General features: G+C 33.5%; 1 protein-coding gene across 1 annotated transcript; it reads right to left on the bottom strand.

Annotated features, from left to right (window-relative positions):
- Nucleotides 1–555: 555 nt before the first annotated feature.
- On the bottom strand, nucleotides 556–17,369 carry LOC132544041 (NHL repeat-containing protein 2-like). Its single transcript, XM_060207606.1, has 11 exons — nucleotides 17,354–17,369; nucleotides 16,206–16,352; nucleotides 15,152–15,747; nucleotides 13,449–13,583; nucleotides 12,459–12,591; nucleotides 11,563–11,656; nucleotides 10,105–10,336; nucleotides 9,430–9,555; nucleotides 5,080–5,283; nucleotides 3,879–4,089; nucleotides 556–2,874 (listed from the first exon to the last, which is right to left on the bottom strand). Exons 2-11 carry the CDS (start codon nucleotides 16,348–16,350, stop codon nucleotides 2,609–2,611), a joined length of 2,142 nt encoding a protein of 713 aa, XP_060063589.1. The 5' UTR covers nucleotides 16,351–16,352; nucleotides 17,354–17,369; the 3' UTR covers nucleotides 556–2,608.
- Nucleotides 17,370–18,037: the final 668 nt, after the last annotated feature.

Here is an 18,037-nt window from a genome sequence, read left to right as displayed (position 1 = left end):
AAGGACGATATTTTGTTGGTAGGTGTACGGAATAGATCCACAGAACCTTTGCGAAAAGAAATCACATTAACCCATATGCAAAGCCACAAAAATCAAATTTGTCAAACACTTTACTTCTTTCCAAATGACTAGGATCATATTTGACTGGTAGGTTTCTAGGGTGAATCCAGAGAAAGCTTGTGAAAAAAAATGTTCCTAACATTTACCTATAATCCAGGTCATAAGCATAACTTGAGTTAAGTGTTAGAATCTAGGTTTGTTTGGAAAATTTATTAAAATTGATTGGATGTGTTCACTTTGACTGTCAGTGATGTACATGTCAATGTATTTTGATGAACAATGATTGTATTTGTGATGAACAGTGATTGTATCTGTGATGAACAATGATTGTATTTGTGATGAACAATGAGTACCATTGAGCCATGCAGGCCTATTCTGCTATATCTTTGTTGCATTTTGGGAATAAGTCAGACATGTGCATCCCTCTAAAAGCTTTCAGGCGACAATATTGGAATGCACAAAACAAAAATGAAACGTTTGTATATAATGGTTTAATATTTGATCTCTTATATAAATACTATAAAACTACACAATAACAAATTCAAACTCTACTCATAATAAGCAATTTTTTGTTCAATCCAAATATAAACTCTCTCCCAACTGTAAAACACATGAAAGCACCATAGAATAGATATCCTTAAATATGCCATCAACAGGTAATATACAGCAGTCATTTTGTATGCAAGCTAATTTATCATTGTTACTGAAATTCAAATATATTTTGAGATAAAACTTTTGAGAAAAAGCACAGATTAGAACTGAATTGATTCAATATGTTAATTTCAGGTATTTTGACTTCAGATTTCATAAATATAATTACTTTTATTATTTCATCAACGCAATCCCTCGTGAATTATTTACTGGAAACAGTACAGGAATCTCAACAAAGTAGATAATCAAGTCATGTGACTTACAGTAGATGTATTAGTAATAATAAATTAGTAGTAATAATACATAATATTTTCATATTAGGATAAAATTTTAGCACCCCCATCACTGCCCACCTGGGAAAACACTTTATGACTTCAGGAAGGCAACTTTTGTGTTTATCACATGCTTATCATAAATAAGAGTGAAGTACTAATTGACATTCAGTAAGCACTCAAAAAATTCACAAACAGTATATTCATCTTGTGAAATACATTTCATGCAACAATTCTCCTCATTACTTTGAAAGAGGTACAGTACCACTCGATCAAAGGTAAGAAATACCCATTCAATGATAAATCATATCTTAGCGAAACATATCAAAAAAGTCTGAGGGGATTTTGTGAATCTTGTGCAAAAAAAAAAAAAAACAGTTATTATAGCAGGGGTGTATATCTATATCTATGTAGGTCCTTGATACAAATTTAATTTTTCCAATGTTCCAGTGCGTCATTCATTGAACCTACAAATATAATTTCACATCTTGTTTTTTTCTTTTTTAAACTTTCCCCTTATACCTCATTACAATATGTATCAAAGATTTGCATTCACATTCTTGTTCTTTTGTCTAAACTCAAATATGTAATTCAGCTGTTCTTTGACTCCAATCATAAAAGCTCTAGTGTATAGTCTTATTGATTTTTGGGGAGTCCTACATGTATGTCAAATTAAGGGGGCAAAGTGGGAATTAGGAGAGTCACTCAGGTAAACCCAGACTCACTGTTTTACACCCAATCTATATATAAATTTTTCCCTTCAAATGAGATTTCTGAAATATGGCTTTTACCAGAGCTAATGGTGAGGATAATAAACTTGTGACAAGTTTCAGAAATCTCATAATGAATGGGAATGAATGTAACATTGTGTTTAAATCCTGTTTAAATCCTAACTTTAAAAAGTTGTATTACATAACATTTGTGTAGTTTTAATCTTTCATATAAAATGGACCTTATTTACCAGATAACAGGATAGTTATGTGATATAATCTGCCTAACGTCCAGTGAATTCCCCCATGTAATGTGTTTTGTGTATATTTCATTAGTGTAATAGAACTTGGAGTGATTTCATATTGATTGTGATGGCAAAATAGGGACAGGGATTTTACATTATGACTTGAAAATGACAAAGCAAACTGGCTCTTTTTTTTCATTTTATTCTTCACATTTTTATCTTAAAACCTGGAAAAAAATTAACTTTTCTGAATTAAGTGATAATACATACAGTGTACCATAAATTTGCTTTCATAAATGGTGTTTCATGAAACTCATCTCGAAGTTCCAGTTTTTGTAAGTCTATAATTTTTGCTTGTTTCATAAAAACTCCTGTGAAAATTCATTTTTGATCTAATACAAAGAGCCCCTTCTGATGTATATATTTTGTTTATCACAAGAATGGAGAGTGATTTCTGGAACATGTAGGTTACTAACAAAGTTTTACTCTTACTTTTAATCCTGTTTCCTTATATCAGTCTTGAGCTCAGTCAGTTATTCAGCATTTTTAGGAGGAATTGGTCTCTCCTAATTAATATGAAAAATGAACTTTATTTTTTTCTGTATTTAGAACAATTTCAGCTAAAAACTAGATAACAAGATAACTGAGGTTCAGAATGTACATAAAACATTTAAAATGTGAAATTCAATTTGACAGATACACTAGGAGTGGCCTCTTCCACATCCTGGAAAAGAATAATTTGTTTGTACACATTTTCTTTTAGACGACAAACATTACTGTCATCACAAAAGAATACACGGCACTTGATATAAATATGGACAGGTTTCAAAACGTCAAGGTGACTTGGAAACATGAGAGACAACAGGGACTGTTCTTCAGAGCTTTCAATGTGACCATTTGTATTGCATTCTATGTTCAAAATGTTGTTTGCTTCATCTGAAAAAAAGACAAAACATGATATTCAAAATTTATAATTTGAAATTTACATCATACCTGATTTATTCATGCAGATTAGGATATGGTTACACAGTATTTGTTATGGGTATGAAAACCTATACCCTTACATACTACAATTAATTTTCCAGCAGCTAATTGGAGCAATTAAGTCATTGACTACATGAACTGAAAAGACAAACACTCCAATTTTCCATTAGTAATAGTTCTCCCATTAGTACCTACTCAGGGCAAAAAGGGAAGACCTAACTACCTGGTCCAATCAACTGCTCCAATAACATTCTACTTTGGCAAGAAATAAAATCCATCATGGTAAATATATGGGAAATGAAATAGCATGTTTCCTTATAAGGACAATAAACATTGTTTCCAGTGTCCAATGTATCAAAATCTACACAAATACTGGATTTTATATTAATTTCTATTTGATATGATAAAGTAAGTCTAAGAATTTCTTCATGATAGTGAGCCTTTGGTGAGCTAAACTTAAACATTTGTGACCAGTTTTATGAATCACATATCAAATGGAAACAACTTTCAGACCCTTTTTATCACATTGTTGATTTTTCAAACACATATGTTAGAAAATAAGTCATTTCTATGTCAAACATGAAGTCATGTCTGCTCCACATCTATGGTCTCCAATGCTAAGTCACAATGTCATATGTGAACGTGTTACATCATTTCATTATCAAAAGTGACCTTACAATAAGCTATATATCACATACCAGTTATGTAATATGTAAAAATAGGACAAGGGTATATTCACTGAATAGCCAGGCAATCATGAGATATTTTATAGAAGCACATGCACTGTCATTGAAGTGCAACATGCTAATTCTTCAAAGACCTAGATTATCCTTAAGCTTGATCTTTTCCAAGAGTTTCCACATACAATTAAGCATTAGATTGATGTTTCTCTTTACATACTAGTAATCTTTTCATTTCTTCAGACAATGAGTAGATCTATGATACTGTTATCTCACCTTTACAAATCATCATCCAGCTACTCGGAGCTTCCTCTGTGAAATGATGTCCATCAGGTAGTGGAATATGCAATTTCACTTCTACCTTTGTAGCTGGTGCAATTTGTATTTGGGGTAAATCTAAGATAACTGTGTTTGGCTTCAAAAAATCATTTATTTTCTTCTTCTTAGAACCGTCTACCTCGTCAGGACTTCGAAAAATTATTGGAAGCTTCAAGAAAATGTTAAAAATTAGATATACTATAAATATATTTTGAATTCCTGCAAAACAGACGATTGGAGTTTCAAATAAATCATTTGATTCACATACTTTATTTTCACATCTTTAAATTCATTGGTTAAGATATATTGTTGGTTGGTTGGTTAGTTGGTTAGTTGGTTGGTTAGATGGTTGGATGGTTGGATGGTTGGTTGGTTGGTTAGTTGGTTAGTTGGTTGGTTGGTTGGCTGGTTAGTTGGTTGGTTGGTTGGTTGGTTGGTTGGTTAGTTGGTTGGTTTGTTGGTTAGTTGGTTGGTTGGTTGGTTAGTTGGTTTGTTGGCTGGTTAGTTGGTTGGTTGGTTGGATCCTTAGTTGGTTGGTTGGGTGCTTGTTTGGTTGGTTGGTTGGTCGGTTGCTTAGTTGGGTGGTTGATTGGTTGATTTGTTCATTAGTTGGTTAGTTGGTTGGTTGGTTGGTTGGTTAGTTGGCTGGTTGGGTTGGTTACAGGTTTTCCATCCTCTTGACTCCTCCTATCTCTAAGTGTTGTCTACTGACAAACAGCAGTGTTCTAGCCACATGTAGATATAACTTACAATATTCAAAGTTTTAAACTGTTTGAGTTATGCTGGCTCTCATGTAAATCAATCATTCACTTATATCGTGTTTTAGTCAATGTAATATGGTGAGTTAAATTAAGGATATGAACAAGTGGGTGGTCAAGTTGCACAGTGGTAATGCACTCAATTTTCAACTAGTCATCCAGGGGTTCATTCCCACAACAGACGTGAAAAGGTAAGGGGTCACCTGCCATCCACATGGGTTTTCCTTTGGTACTCCGGTTTCATCCCACAATAAGATCCCTCTCATGCTTACATCAGTGATCAGTATAAGTTGAAATAACTTGTTTTGCAATTGTTGTAAAATAAACAATGTTGATATTTATATATGTACAAGTTCAGATGTTTTTTTTAATACAAACAAAAAGAAATGATAAAAACTTACCTGAGATACCATACTGGTTGCCAAGTCAACTGTTCTGATCACATGGTTGTTTGTATCTGCTATATATAGTATCTGATTTGTCTGATCCACACACAAACCACCAGGTTCATTGAGGTCAATAGATATAGAGTTACTTCCCTTGTCTGTCGTAGATGCTGCAGCCCACGTTTCACATTTCTTGCTTATGATATCAACTGACTTTATCTGAAAATATAAACAACTTATCATTGTACATTTTCATATAGTTACCTTCATATGTTTTTATCCAAAAAATAAGCCAAAGTGATTAATACACTGTAGTTAAAACAGTTTTACACTCAAAGTAAGCGTTTACATATGTATATATATTACAATGAAATGGCTTATTCCAAAGGCTTTTAGAAAGCTTTATAAGGTTGATACTAGATTTCACCAGATTGAACTAAACTCCTAAAATTTACAATTAAGTCCAGCAAATTTCCTTCCCAAATTCATCAATTTTTCAAAACTAAGTATGTAAATATGTAACAGAATCAGTCCAAGGTTTTTTTATCGGTCAAAGTTGCTTTTAAAATTGTTTTTAATTAACAATTCAGTTATTTTACCTCAATTTATAGCAAGTAGATTATATGTCAGATCGAGTATAAAATGTGATGTCACTTTCTGTTAAATATCACTTAACAGTGGACTATATGTCAGATCTAGTATAAATTGTGATGTGACTTTCTGTTAAATATCACCTTACAGTGGACTATATGTCAGATCTAGTATAAGTTGTGATGTGACTTTCTGTTAAATATCACCTAACAGTGGGTTATATGTCAGATCTAGTATAAATTGTGATGTCACTTATCACCTAATACTGACTGGAAAAGACAAAATTTAGTTATTCCAGCATTGGAAAATGCATGAGATGCTCTGTTGCCTATACAAGAGGCTTTGCAGTCTTGAGAGTTACCTGAGATAAGCAATAATAGATATAAAAGTTAAAGGGAAAGTAGCTTTCAAGTGAAATGAAAAAGAAATTGTGACACGGATGATATATGCATACATGTATCATCAAAACTGTAATCCTATACTAATAATTCTTATAAAGTTATTTCCAGTTGGAAGTAAACAAAGTTATGCTCAAATTGCAATTTATCTAAGAAAATTATAGTTAAGTTAACCTCCTCCTCAGTAAGAGACCCGCTTTAGTAAAGCATCTTTAGAAGCTGCCATCCATGACAAGTATTTGAGTGTTGAGAAAAAGACTTTTGAAATTTAAGTCAATGTAACCCTTTATGGCCCCACCCATCAGCCCCTGAGGGTCAGCCAGGATCAAGATGGACATACCATCAAGATTGCTCATAATTCTAAACAAGTTTAACATATTTCCAATGGAAATTAAACAAATTATGCTCAAAAGTCTATTTTTCCTACATACTGTGGTAAACTATAGTAAATTTTACCCCCTACCCAAAGGGAAATATGAGACCTTGGGGCCATAAAATTCATAACTTTGGTAAACCACGTTAAAATCCTTCCATCCATGAAGAACATTTGATTCCATCATATCTGGGTGTTGAGAAGAAAGATTTTTGAAATTTCACATTTTTGGCCCCGCCCCTCAGGCCCCTGTGGGGTGGGGGCCATATAATTCATTATTCTCTAAATATCTTGTGTGGTTTCTAGCTACTATCATATATGTACTTTTTGTATGAATCCTTAATTTTTTTAAATATCTGTTTGGTAATATGAATGGTTCATAAGCTAGAAAGACAATCTTGGATCTGCAAACAGCTACATGACTGATATTTTTAGTTCAGAATTAGAAGCACTTGATCTACATGTACCTTAAGGATAGCCCATAAAATTCATGACGTCAATTAGTATCATGTGCCCAGCTTTGAAGATTGTGAATTTCTAAAACTATCAGGAGAGAGGAAGTAAATCTGTCAATCTCATGCTAATGATTTTATCCATTTTGAAATATTCCTGACGTAAGAGAGATTAGAGAAATGTTTTAATAAACCAAGTAAATAGCAACAGATGCAACACCCCAATCCTTCCATTTTGTGCTCAATATTCTCAGTAAATACTACTATAGCAGTATAAAATTTGACCATTGAGGTTTTATTTACTTTTTATGATATCAACACATCATATAAGCATCTATCAGTCTTTTTAAATCTTTTTAACAAATTGTCTCCTACTACACAATAAGGTGTAATGTATAATTCTACAAAATTCCAAAGATGCTTGGCCCACTTTAATATATTAAGCAATTTCTTTATTTCTTTAGACAAAGTGCATGTCACAATATAGTACATGTGGCCCCATAAGATAAGCAATTTACCTGTTAGTGTTGCTGATAGTGGTAAACACTCATGCACTTTTACAACACAAAGAATATGTACTTTCGCTACATGTACAAACCACAATCAACAACAAAATTTATAAAAAAAAAATCAACAAAGTATACATGTACTGCTACATAAATATGTATTAAAAAACATGTTTTCCTGGACATCAATATAAACCAAGTCATTGAATTTCAATCAATCATAGCTCTCTGAGGAGAAATTTCTTAATAAAAAATATGTATATATAATACATACTGCCTAAACCAAATATCCAAAACAGACACTTTAATACAACAAAGATAGCCTTTCTCCAGGTCAGGTGTACTTTTATTATGAAAGCTGTGATGGCCTTAACTAATTACTTTTATAACTTTCTATGTTCAATACAGTTTTCACTCTATCCTCTCAAAGTTACATGATCAATGATATTTCTATAATTTGTATAGAGGGTGGCATGATCACTGAAGCACTTGTAACCAACATAAGTATACATGTATTATACTATAGTGCATACAGCAAACAGCACACATGTACATGTATGTACACACATACTGCATTTCACTGAACCTAAACACATTTCAATGCAGCTACAGGAAGAAAAAAGCCTTGAATAGTAAACATCTGACACATGAATACTTTCTGTTACAGTTTACAAATCAGTTTTTTCACATACCATCAGGAAACTAAATATTCCTGTCAAATTTACAACAAATAAATGTATCAATTTAATAATTAACAAATCATTACAAATGAAAATTTGTGTGACACAATATACAGTTACATTCCTTGTAACATTCCAAATGGAAACGTATAGTGTCAGACAGTGGATGGAAGGCCCCGAGAACAAAAGTGACATGCTTTTTCTTTTTTCATCTTTTCTCAGAAAAAAGCTTTTTGAATTAGAAGCAATAGCGACTTGTGACAATGGTTAGTGGGAGAAGAGAAATTTGATAAGCACTCCTAGCTGATTCTGTTATAACAGATGATGTCTTGTTGATATCTGCTTGTTTCTCATCTAATTCATCATTAAAAAAAGTGATCCAAGAAGGACCTTGGTGCCAACCATTGCTTATTCTTTAAAACTTAGAACGTTTCTCTTCACTCCTCTATTAATGCTCTTAATCCAATGAAATCTGAACATCACTTTGAAGAAATAGCTAGAACAGATTTTTTATTGTTGAAATCAAAGACCGTCACCTGTCATAATTTTTTTTTTCTGATCAGTTCCAAAATCAAACAGTCACAACTAGGGACCAAGGAGAACCTTCCTATTAAATCTGACAGAGATCCATCCAATACTTCTCAAGACAGAGTGAGAACAAACTTTCTTTTTCAAAATCCAAGATGGCAACCTATTGGCCATTTTGTTTTTCTGATCAGTTCCAAAATCAAACAGGCACAACTAAGGACCAATGGGAAGCTACTGATGAAATTAGAGAAGGATCCATGGACCTTCTGATTACTGAGAATAAGATTTTAACACAATTGGCCCCTGCAATTTTTGAAAGCGTGTTTGAAAAAAAGCTGGTAATTCTGCAACCCAGTATGTTATTAGCCAAAAATCAGTGCCCTGGGCATTTTGATTATTGATAGGTTGTTTGAAATTTTACCTGTGTCTTTGAAAGTGGGTCAAGGTTATTTATCTCAACAAACACAGTAAAATTTCCTCTAAGCATGATGCAGGCCAACACCAGTACTTACCTCATTTGATCAATAGTAAAAATTAATGATAACAAATTTGTCTGATAGCTATCCTTCATAATCAGACCTTTTATTTTCCCCTCTCCAACTTCCCCTACCCCTTTCATCAGCTAGATAATACTTCCTCATATGGGCAATTTTGTCTTTTCAACTTTTCAACCTACTCCTCCCTCATACAACACCTCCATCCCTAACCCCCTCTTCATCACCACTTTCCCCCTCCTCACTCCCCCTCCACCTTTCAATCTCCCCATCTCCAAGCCCACTATGGTCATTGATTTTGCACTAACAAAATGAGGCTAGTTTGACACCTTTTAGACCTTACCTTATGGTTGTAAGAGTCAGCAACCAGTAATGGCCCTTTGTTATTTGTAACCAAGGCGACACCTAGAGGATGCTGGAGTTTTGCCTCTATTCCTATACCATCCATATCACCATATGCAAAAAGATTCTGTTGAGGAAAAAAATACTTTGTAGAAATTACACGTAAATTTAGCGATACATGATAATTAAAAACAGTAAAATTAGCAATGAACACCCTTGACATGAATCCTCTTAGCAATTTCCAAATACAAACTATACCTACAAACTTTCATTTTTTTATAGACTTGTTTCAATGTTACAACACATCATAGCTAGATATATAAAAGATATGGCATAGGGTAGAATGTACATGTAATTATGGTAGTTGCTAGTTAATAGATATATCACCATCTTTAACTGAAACAGTGAAACTACATGGAAGCCTACTGCAGGTAAACACATATTTTCTTTATGAATACATATTATGAAGAAACATGTTTCTTTGGAAACCCTCATAAAATTGAAGAGCTACACTCTATGCTAATATCAGAATTCTAGATGCTTTTATTAGATATTTGTCAATTGCGTCTCTCGTTTTTCAGTCTGTTACAGGGGAAATAACTCTGATAATCTAATTCATATGAAGTACATGTACATCTCTTTCCCTCTTGCATTCCCAGCAGCGAGACTAACTCACCATAGGATCCTTCTCTCCACCAACCAAACCCTTGACAGCTCCATCCTTTAGTATCACACTCCTCACAGTGGAACTTTCACTATCAGCGACAAATATTGTATTTAGTTCAGGGTGTGTGGATACTGACAAACCGGATGGTTGGGCAAATGCAGCCCTAGCTGGATAGCTGTTGTTACGATTCTCTTCACTTCCACTACCTGCAAATCTCACGCATGTTCCAGCTTTGTACTGCCTTAAATAAATCAGTGGATTGAGTTTTAGAAGGAGAATTGCCTTGAATATTCATTCTATATTTACTTTGAGTAAACATGAAAGATTTATTGAAATTCAAAAGAAAACCAATGAATAACTTCATCTAACATAGAACATCAGAGATTGTATCTTATACATTGTTTCCAAGGTTTTTAAATACCAATGTAACCATCCACAGATTTCACTTGTGTACATCTATATGTAATTTGTAATTAGTTGTCTCCCTTCAGAAGTATTGAAATATTCCTCCAGTACTACTATAACCAGAGATCCCTGAGAGATCTTGGTGCCCAACACTGTTTGATCTTTAATTCTTCTTTGAAAGTTGGATTTTTTCCATTCTTTTCTCTTCTCTTCTCTGTTTTAACTCTTAATGATAAGAAATTTGAACATGAATCCTTTGTGAAAATAGCAATAATAATCTTTAACTGTTTAAATTCATGGTGGTCACCTGAAAGCCTAATTGTTTTTTCTCATCAACCCAAAATCAAATAGGCACAACAAGTGACCAAAGAGAACCTACACAATAAAATTTGAGAGTAATCCATTCAGTACCAAAATCAAATGGACACAACTAAGGATCAAGGGGAAACCTACATTTGAAATCTGAAAATTCTCTTTGTTGTAGTTCTTAAAAAATAGTGATAACAAACTCTCAAAGTCATAATCTCCATTTGTCGACCTCTTTGTTTTTCCAATCAGTCCCAAAATCAAAAGGACAAAGCTAGGTATCATGAGGAAACTACACATGATATCGGAGAAAGATCTATGCAGTAGTTCTCAAGCCATAGCAATAACAAACTTTCAAAGTTGAAATCCAAGATGGTTGACTGTCAGCCATTTTGTTTTTTCTGATCAGTCCTTAAATCAAACGAAGAAAACTAAGGATCAGGAGAAACGTTCACATGAAATTTGAAAGAGATCTATGCGGAAGTTCATAAGAAATAGCAATAACAAATTTTACTAGGCGCAATCCAAGATGGTCATCTGTCTGCTATTTAGAAAATGTTGCCATGAAACATGAACTGAGAGATATATGTTCCATTAAGATGCAAAAATAAATTGTATTTAGTATTGATCAAGTTCTAGTCTCCCCACAATGTTAGGAGAAAAACCTACCATTATAATAATATCAATGTTTAACTGATTTACTTGGAAATTTGACACAAATGTAACTTACAGGGCAATGAAAATTTTTAAACTTACCTCCCCTTGTACCACTTTCCATCCTGAAGAAAATAAACCCATATCTGATGTGTCCCTGCCATTGCAATAAACAAGACGTCTTCTGATTCACTTCCTAAAGTAAACAAATGATAGTAATGTTCCTCATTTAGTCCTAGACACATATAAGATCAATTTACAAACTTGTCCCCAATCATTCTTGAGATAATGTAAATGATATAAACTTTCCCCAGTAAAAAAAGGCAAAAAACATGTCCCCTACTTGTCACTGCATACAATTATGTTATTATCCTTTATAAAGAAGCTGCCCAAAAATATGGAACCAAGATATTTATTTTCCCCATTTGAACCCATATCAACTATATCTGATCCCTAAGAGCCTTTATACATATGTGGGTATCCTTATATCATTATTATGTAAATTGTGAACCAAACTTAAACCTAAAGATTAAGAAAAAGGAATAAAAACACAGTTTCACTCTGCAAATATCAAAGTTAGACCTTCACAGAACCGCTATGTAGAGTAACAGCATCCTATAGCAAATATTCAGTGAATGAAAAGAAACTGACGGATACATGTGACTGTATCTCACTCTGCATGATCAGTGAAGAACTAAAATTTGTTCTGACTTATTTTCTGAGAATTCTCCAAACCTTTCCTTGTTATTATTAAGAGATGTACAGTTCAGCATACACACAGGTATACACACTAGCATTTAGACAGGTGTCATATACCACACAATATGTTGACTGCATCATTTGTATATCATCAAACTGAATGTAATATAGTGGTGAATGGCTTTTCCTAGCATGACAAGAACCTGTATCAAAAAAACATGGTAATACTGAATTTTCCCAAAAAAAATTATACTGCTATATCAATGTATACACTTTCAAAAAGGTTTAATATAAATTACCAATTGAGCAACCCAGTTCCAGGTCCCAAGGGGAGGAAATCTCCTGTTGTGTTCCAATGTTCCCTCCCTCTTTATCTTGTCCTTGAACACCTGTTCCAACCACAGTTGTCACGGATTCTGACTTCAGACCTATCTAAAATTAAGAAATACATTTGTAAATAACTTTTGTTCTTTTATTATTTCTAAATAGAATTGTCAATTCACATGTAAATTTTCTTGTCATTTTTTCAAACTATCTATCTCTATTGTTCTTATGTTTGTCCCTAATCCTGAAATAATCAAAGTTGACACTATTTTTACATTCTCTAGATTCTGTAAGAATTTCTATTTTTCTATTATTGAGCACTTGTTTCTATTCTAGCTTTACTACATCTTACAGAATATGGAATAAGGTATACAACATTTGATTCCACCATACCTGGGTGTTAAGAAGAAGATTTTTGAAATTTAAGTCAATTTGACCACTGTTGGACCTGCCCATCAGCCCCTCACCACCAAGCTGCCATCCCTCCCTCTTAATTCTAATCAATTAGGAATATTTCTGAAGGAATTTAAACAAAATATGCTCAAAAATCTATTTTTTCCTATATAAATTATAGAAAACATCATTCCCTACCCACGGGGAAATGAGATACTCTGGGGCAAAGAAATTCACAAATTTGATAAAGCACCTTATGATACTTCCATCCATGAAGAGCATTTGATTCTACCTTATCTGAGTGTTGAGATGAAGAATTTTGAAATCCGAGTCAATTTGACCCCTTTTGGACCCACTCCTAAGGATCATGTGGGGTTAGGATTGTATGATTCACAATTTTGGTCATCTTAGGCTAGGGAAGGTTTTTGCAAAGTTTTATGAAAATAGGTTCAGGATTTTTTGATAAGTAGGCATAACACTCCTAACCATAATGTATAAAAACAACAAGCACCATTACCTTTAACTACAATAGTGATTAAATCAGGTAAATTTTTACACATGGTGATACACACCTTTCTTATCACATGATTTTCTGTGTCAGCAACGTACAGGTCCTCTCCCACAAACACCATTCCCTGAGGACTGTTAAATTGGGCATCCTTGAAGCTGCCATTCTCAAGTCCTTTCTTTCCACCACCAACTATACACTAAAACCATCCACATCATTATGTAAACAATATCAGCAATCATATTATTTACTCTGATATTGCAGAAGTTAATCGACTCAATTAACTTGGTATTTGATAAAAGTTCTTAGAACACTTACTTATACATCTTCTCGATGGAAAAGATGTATAGGGTGGTAAGGATCTTAAGTATGGATATAAAGAAATTGCATTCTACATATACAATACCCTAGTCTCATTTACTATGGTGATACTTACCTTTAACCTCGAATCATCTCTAAACAGTTTCAGTAACAATTTATAGTCATAGAAATGTAGCACATTTGGACCAATAAAAGAGCATGTACAAGGTGATCCATACACTCTGTGGCCATTTCATGGCTACAGATTTTTTTAATACATTAAGATACATTATTTAGTAAGACATTTTTCAACCTGCTATATCTATAGTTTTGTGTAAGATGAAAAATACAGAAAACATAAACATCATCATGATGTTATGAGATGTCATCCATGACGTCAACTTTGATGTCATCTGATTATAGTATTTTTTCCAAAATTGAGTGACAAAATCAGAAGGCTTGAGAGATAGTGCAACTTTATTTTGAAAGTTATTTGCCAGCAAGTGATCCAACTATGCAGAAGAAGTACCCATCGGATGCAAAACTATCAAAGCAACAAATGCACAGATTGTAAAATAAGTTCCAGCAGATGGGATCTGTGGAAGACACAAGAACCAAGGACGTCCATGGACTAACAGGTGCAACAAGAACATTGAGACTGTTCAGAAAATTATGTCAGAAACTCAAGAGTGATAACTTATGAAAGTGCTGGGTGACATTTGAAAATAAGGGATCTGCTAATTCTAGCTCCAGCTATGGAAGTGTTTGAAGAATGTTACGATTTGACTTGAAGCTGTTTCCATACAAAATGCCAGTGATGCAACATTTGAAGGACACAGATGTTACAATGAGACTACCAATGCTCATTGAATGACTGACAACACAGCGTATGGTTTTCAGATGAATCTCACTTTCATTAAAATTCATAAATTAACAAGCAGAATTGCCATGTATGTGGAAAGGAAAAACCACACTACTGGAAAGAGCCGCAATCAACAATTTTAAAAAAGACTCAACGTCATCATTTCACTGAAAGGACATCACATTGAATATATTGTGTGATTTTTGAGAACATTTCCAATCAGTTATAAATTCACCAAGAGTGAAGATAAAAGTATTTCTGTAAACACTTGTTTGTATGTTAAAGTGATCATTTTCATTAAACTGGGTTGAACTGTTTAAACGTGCTGTTGGTCACAAAATGTATGGATCACTCTGTATAACTGAAATATTTAACTAACAATGTATTACTTATGTACAATGATAACCTCTTAAAGAATGATTAGGTATCAGGTTGTTAAAAAAATCAGTATGGGATGAATCAATTAATTTAACTCATCATGATTCAAGTAATAAGATTTGTTTAATAAAATGAATACACTACCAAAACGTTAAGACTAGCTTAGACATGTTAACCTTTATAGGCAGGTTGAATAATTTCCTGCCAGTCTGTTCTGTTTAACATACCTGAACAATTCCGTCTTTACCACAAATTATCACTCGATGATGTCCACTGTCTGCTATTGCAATCAACTTTCCATTCTGACTGACAGCAACTTTTCCTGGAAACTTCAATGGAGTTGCTGGTAGTTTGTCCTTCTCAAGAGTAATTGGCAGTGAGTGAGTCTTTATCATACCCTTCTGATTATAGTAATCTAAAGCAAGTTTCAGAAACTCCTCTAAACTCTCCTTGTGTCCTTCTCCAACAAAAGTCCGTAAATATTTTCCTGTAGGTGAAACAACCAATAGTGTTGGCCAACATGCTATACGAAGTTTGTTCCAAAGTGTGGCTTCACCGTCATTTACAACAGGATGGTTGATATTGTAACGCAGTACTGCACTCAAAATATTGGAAAGAACTTTCTCATTGGCAAATTTTGCTGAGTGTACACCAAGAACCACAACACCATCCTGAATTGTATACAACTCCTCCAGATGTTGTAAGTCAGGGAGGATATGAAGACAATTTACACAACAGTAGGTGAAAAAATCCATCACCACCAATTTTCCTTCCAGCTTTTGTTTTAGGGAAAGTGGACAGGCTGTATTAAGCCATTGTAGATCTAGATAAACACACAGAAAACAAGTTTGTTACATTTCAGCAATAGGATATTTAGTACTTTACAATACATTCTAAGTATGATTTTCATCATTGATAAAGAAAAAGAAAATTTAAGCTGTAACAACTGAGAAAGTAAAAGACACTTGAGGTTAAACAAGAACATCTTTTTAATCCTGCCATTTTTCATTTTCATTTATCTTATGTGGTCAACAATGCATTACAAATCAACATACTTTTTTATATCTATTTATGAGAACAAATATTTCTGAACAGCAAAATAAAGCTCTAAATGAATTCATGTAACAGTAGATCCACTTTTAAATATTTAGTAATACTAATGTCAGTGTTTTTAGTAACAATAATATTTTTAAACCATTTAATTTGATTCTTGTTGGTCTCTTATTATTAGAACTAATTAATTCAAGATAATTAATGGAAATAATCTGTGGCTACACAAACCCTCTTCAAAGTCAGGTATAGAAAACTTGATTTCAGTTTCCATTTTCTCAATGTATTTTTGCAATGCTTCTTGTTTCTTTTCTGTTGTTTCATGTTCCAGGAGTTCCTCCAGTAGCTCAAACTCAGCCACTTGTACCTCATCCATGGCTGAAAGATACATTCAATCAGTAATAGATGGACAGTCATCAATGCTTAAACCTGATATTCATATTACAATTCTTTTACTTAATTACTGTATGCTTTTTTATATAGAATATTTGTAAGTCAATACATTATATTTTAACACAGGTGTAATTTAGAGTGTAGCCAATATATAATTTCTGTACAGAAAACAAATCAGAGCTAATCCTGGAAAAAATAATTATGACATTGAAAATGAAAATGACCCTTCAATGTTGTTCCAATCAATTGTACTAATCACTTTGAGTGAAAATTCCAGATAATGTTGTGTGTCTTTCTTCTGCTGCAATGATTTTCCTTGCTAACGCAATAACATTAGGAATGATACATGAACAATTTGTTCCAAAGCTTCTAAAGACGCTTGAACTAGCAATTTTCAACTCCCCATGCAAACATTCTGCCAATTGAATAAAGGGAAATTCCCACTAGCCAAGGCAAGTATGTTTGACAGGATTGCGTAGTGAATAAAAATAAACTAAAAGTGTTAGTAAATGATCACTCTTAAAACTGCATTTAAGTTGAATCGCGTACATGTCATGAAAAGGTGTTTTTTTAAGCTTATATATAAGGATTCAATGTCTTATTTAACTGCCTAATGGTTGTCCTACTAACTGAAATCTGACAATTTATCGATGTTTGATGAAATCTGGGGAGAGTTTTTTGGGCACGACATATAGTGAATCTTATACCAAATTAAAGAAAAATATGTATCTGTCGATTCAGACCACTACCACTAAAACAGTTAAGTGTCTATCACATGTTTTCCAATATTGGGTCTCTTCGCTCTGTCGCTAGGCTGATAAAGTTGCATTGTTATTGTTTTGAGTGTATTGACAGACGAGGCTGGGTACCTGTGTTCAGATCGCGTTCCCTATAATAATGACATTACAACATGGATAGAGATTATTCAAACAAAAGCACTGTGCGTTGCGAAATTTTTGAAAAAGTCTTAAAGCAACAAAAGTTACCTAGTCTTTCCGGATACAGGCGTACAAGTGAAACTACAGGAAAGGGAAATGAATCACCCGCCTTTCAACGTCAATACTCAGCTTGAAATTTCTGATAGATATTTATGTGAGCTAAAAGCGTTTCACTGACTACAATATACGACATTCTAAATTTAAAGCCGGACTACACAAACCATTGTGGTACAGTACACGTATGCACTAAATGTATTATAAGTTTAACATTTTGTATACACTCAGGTACCAGCAGTTCGTTAGCTGTGTAATCGCGCGGATACAAACAATGCATTATTTATGAATCTCATAAAATCCATCGCTATACTACAAAACCGATGCTCCGTGAATGCTTGTTCGTAATGTTAGTTACGCAAGATTATCATCTTATGTGATACTTTTCTACCAATATACCACAGGCAAATCAGTCGAGTTAAGCTGTGTTACTCCACTTTTCTACCAATATACCACAGGCAAATCAGTCGAGTTAAGCTGTATTACTCCACTTTTCTACCAATATACCACAAGCAAATCAGTCGAGTTAAGCTGTATTACTCCACTTTTCTACCAATATACCACAGGCAAATCAGTCGAATTAAGCTGTATTACTCCACTTTTCTACCAATATACCACAGGCAAATCAGTCGAGTTAAGCTGTGTTACTCCACTTTTCTACCAATATACCACAGGCAA

Source organism: Ylistrum balloti, unplaced genomic scaffold (genome assembly GCF_031769215.1).
Source record: "Ylistrum balloti isolate Yb309-2 unplaced genomic scaffold, AGI_CSIRO_Ybal_v1 Utg369778, whole genome shotgun sequence".
NCBI lineage: Eukaryota > Metazoa > Mollusca > Bivalvia > Pectinida > Pectinidae > Ylistrum > Ylistrum balloti.
The sequence above is the reverse complement of the archived record's forward strand: the minus strand, read 5'-3'. Positions and strand labels throughout refer to the sequence as shown.

Bases quoted from the DNA above. Each gene is read 5' to 3' on its own strand.
- LOC132544041 (XM_060207606.1), bottom strand. From the start codon at position 16,350: ATGGATGAGGTACAAGTGGCTGAGTTTGAGCTACTGGAGGAACTCCTG. The intron at 15,748-16,205 runs GTTTGTGTAGCC...GTGTTTATCTAG, and splicing joins TATACCTGACTTTGAAGAGG to ATCTACAATGGCTTAATACA. The intron at 13,584-15,151 runs GTATGTTAAACA...GGATGGTTTTAG, and splicing joins GTAAAGACGGAATTGTTCAG to TGTATAGTTGGTGGTGGAAA.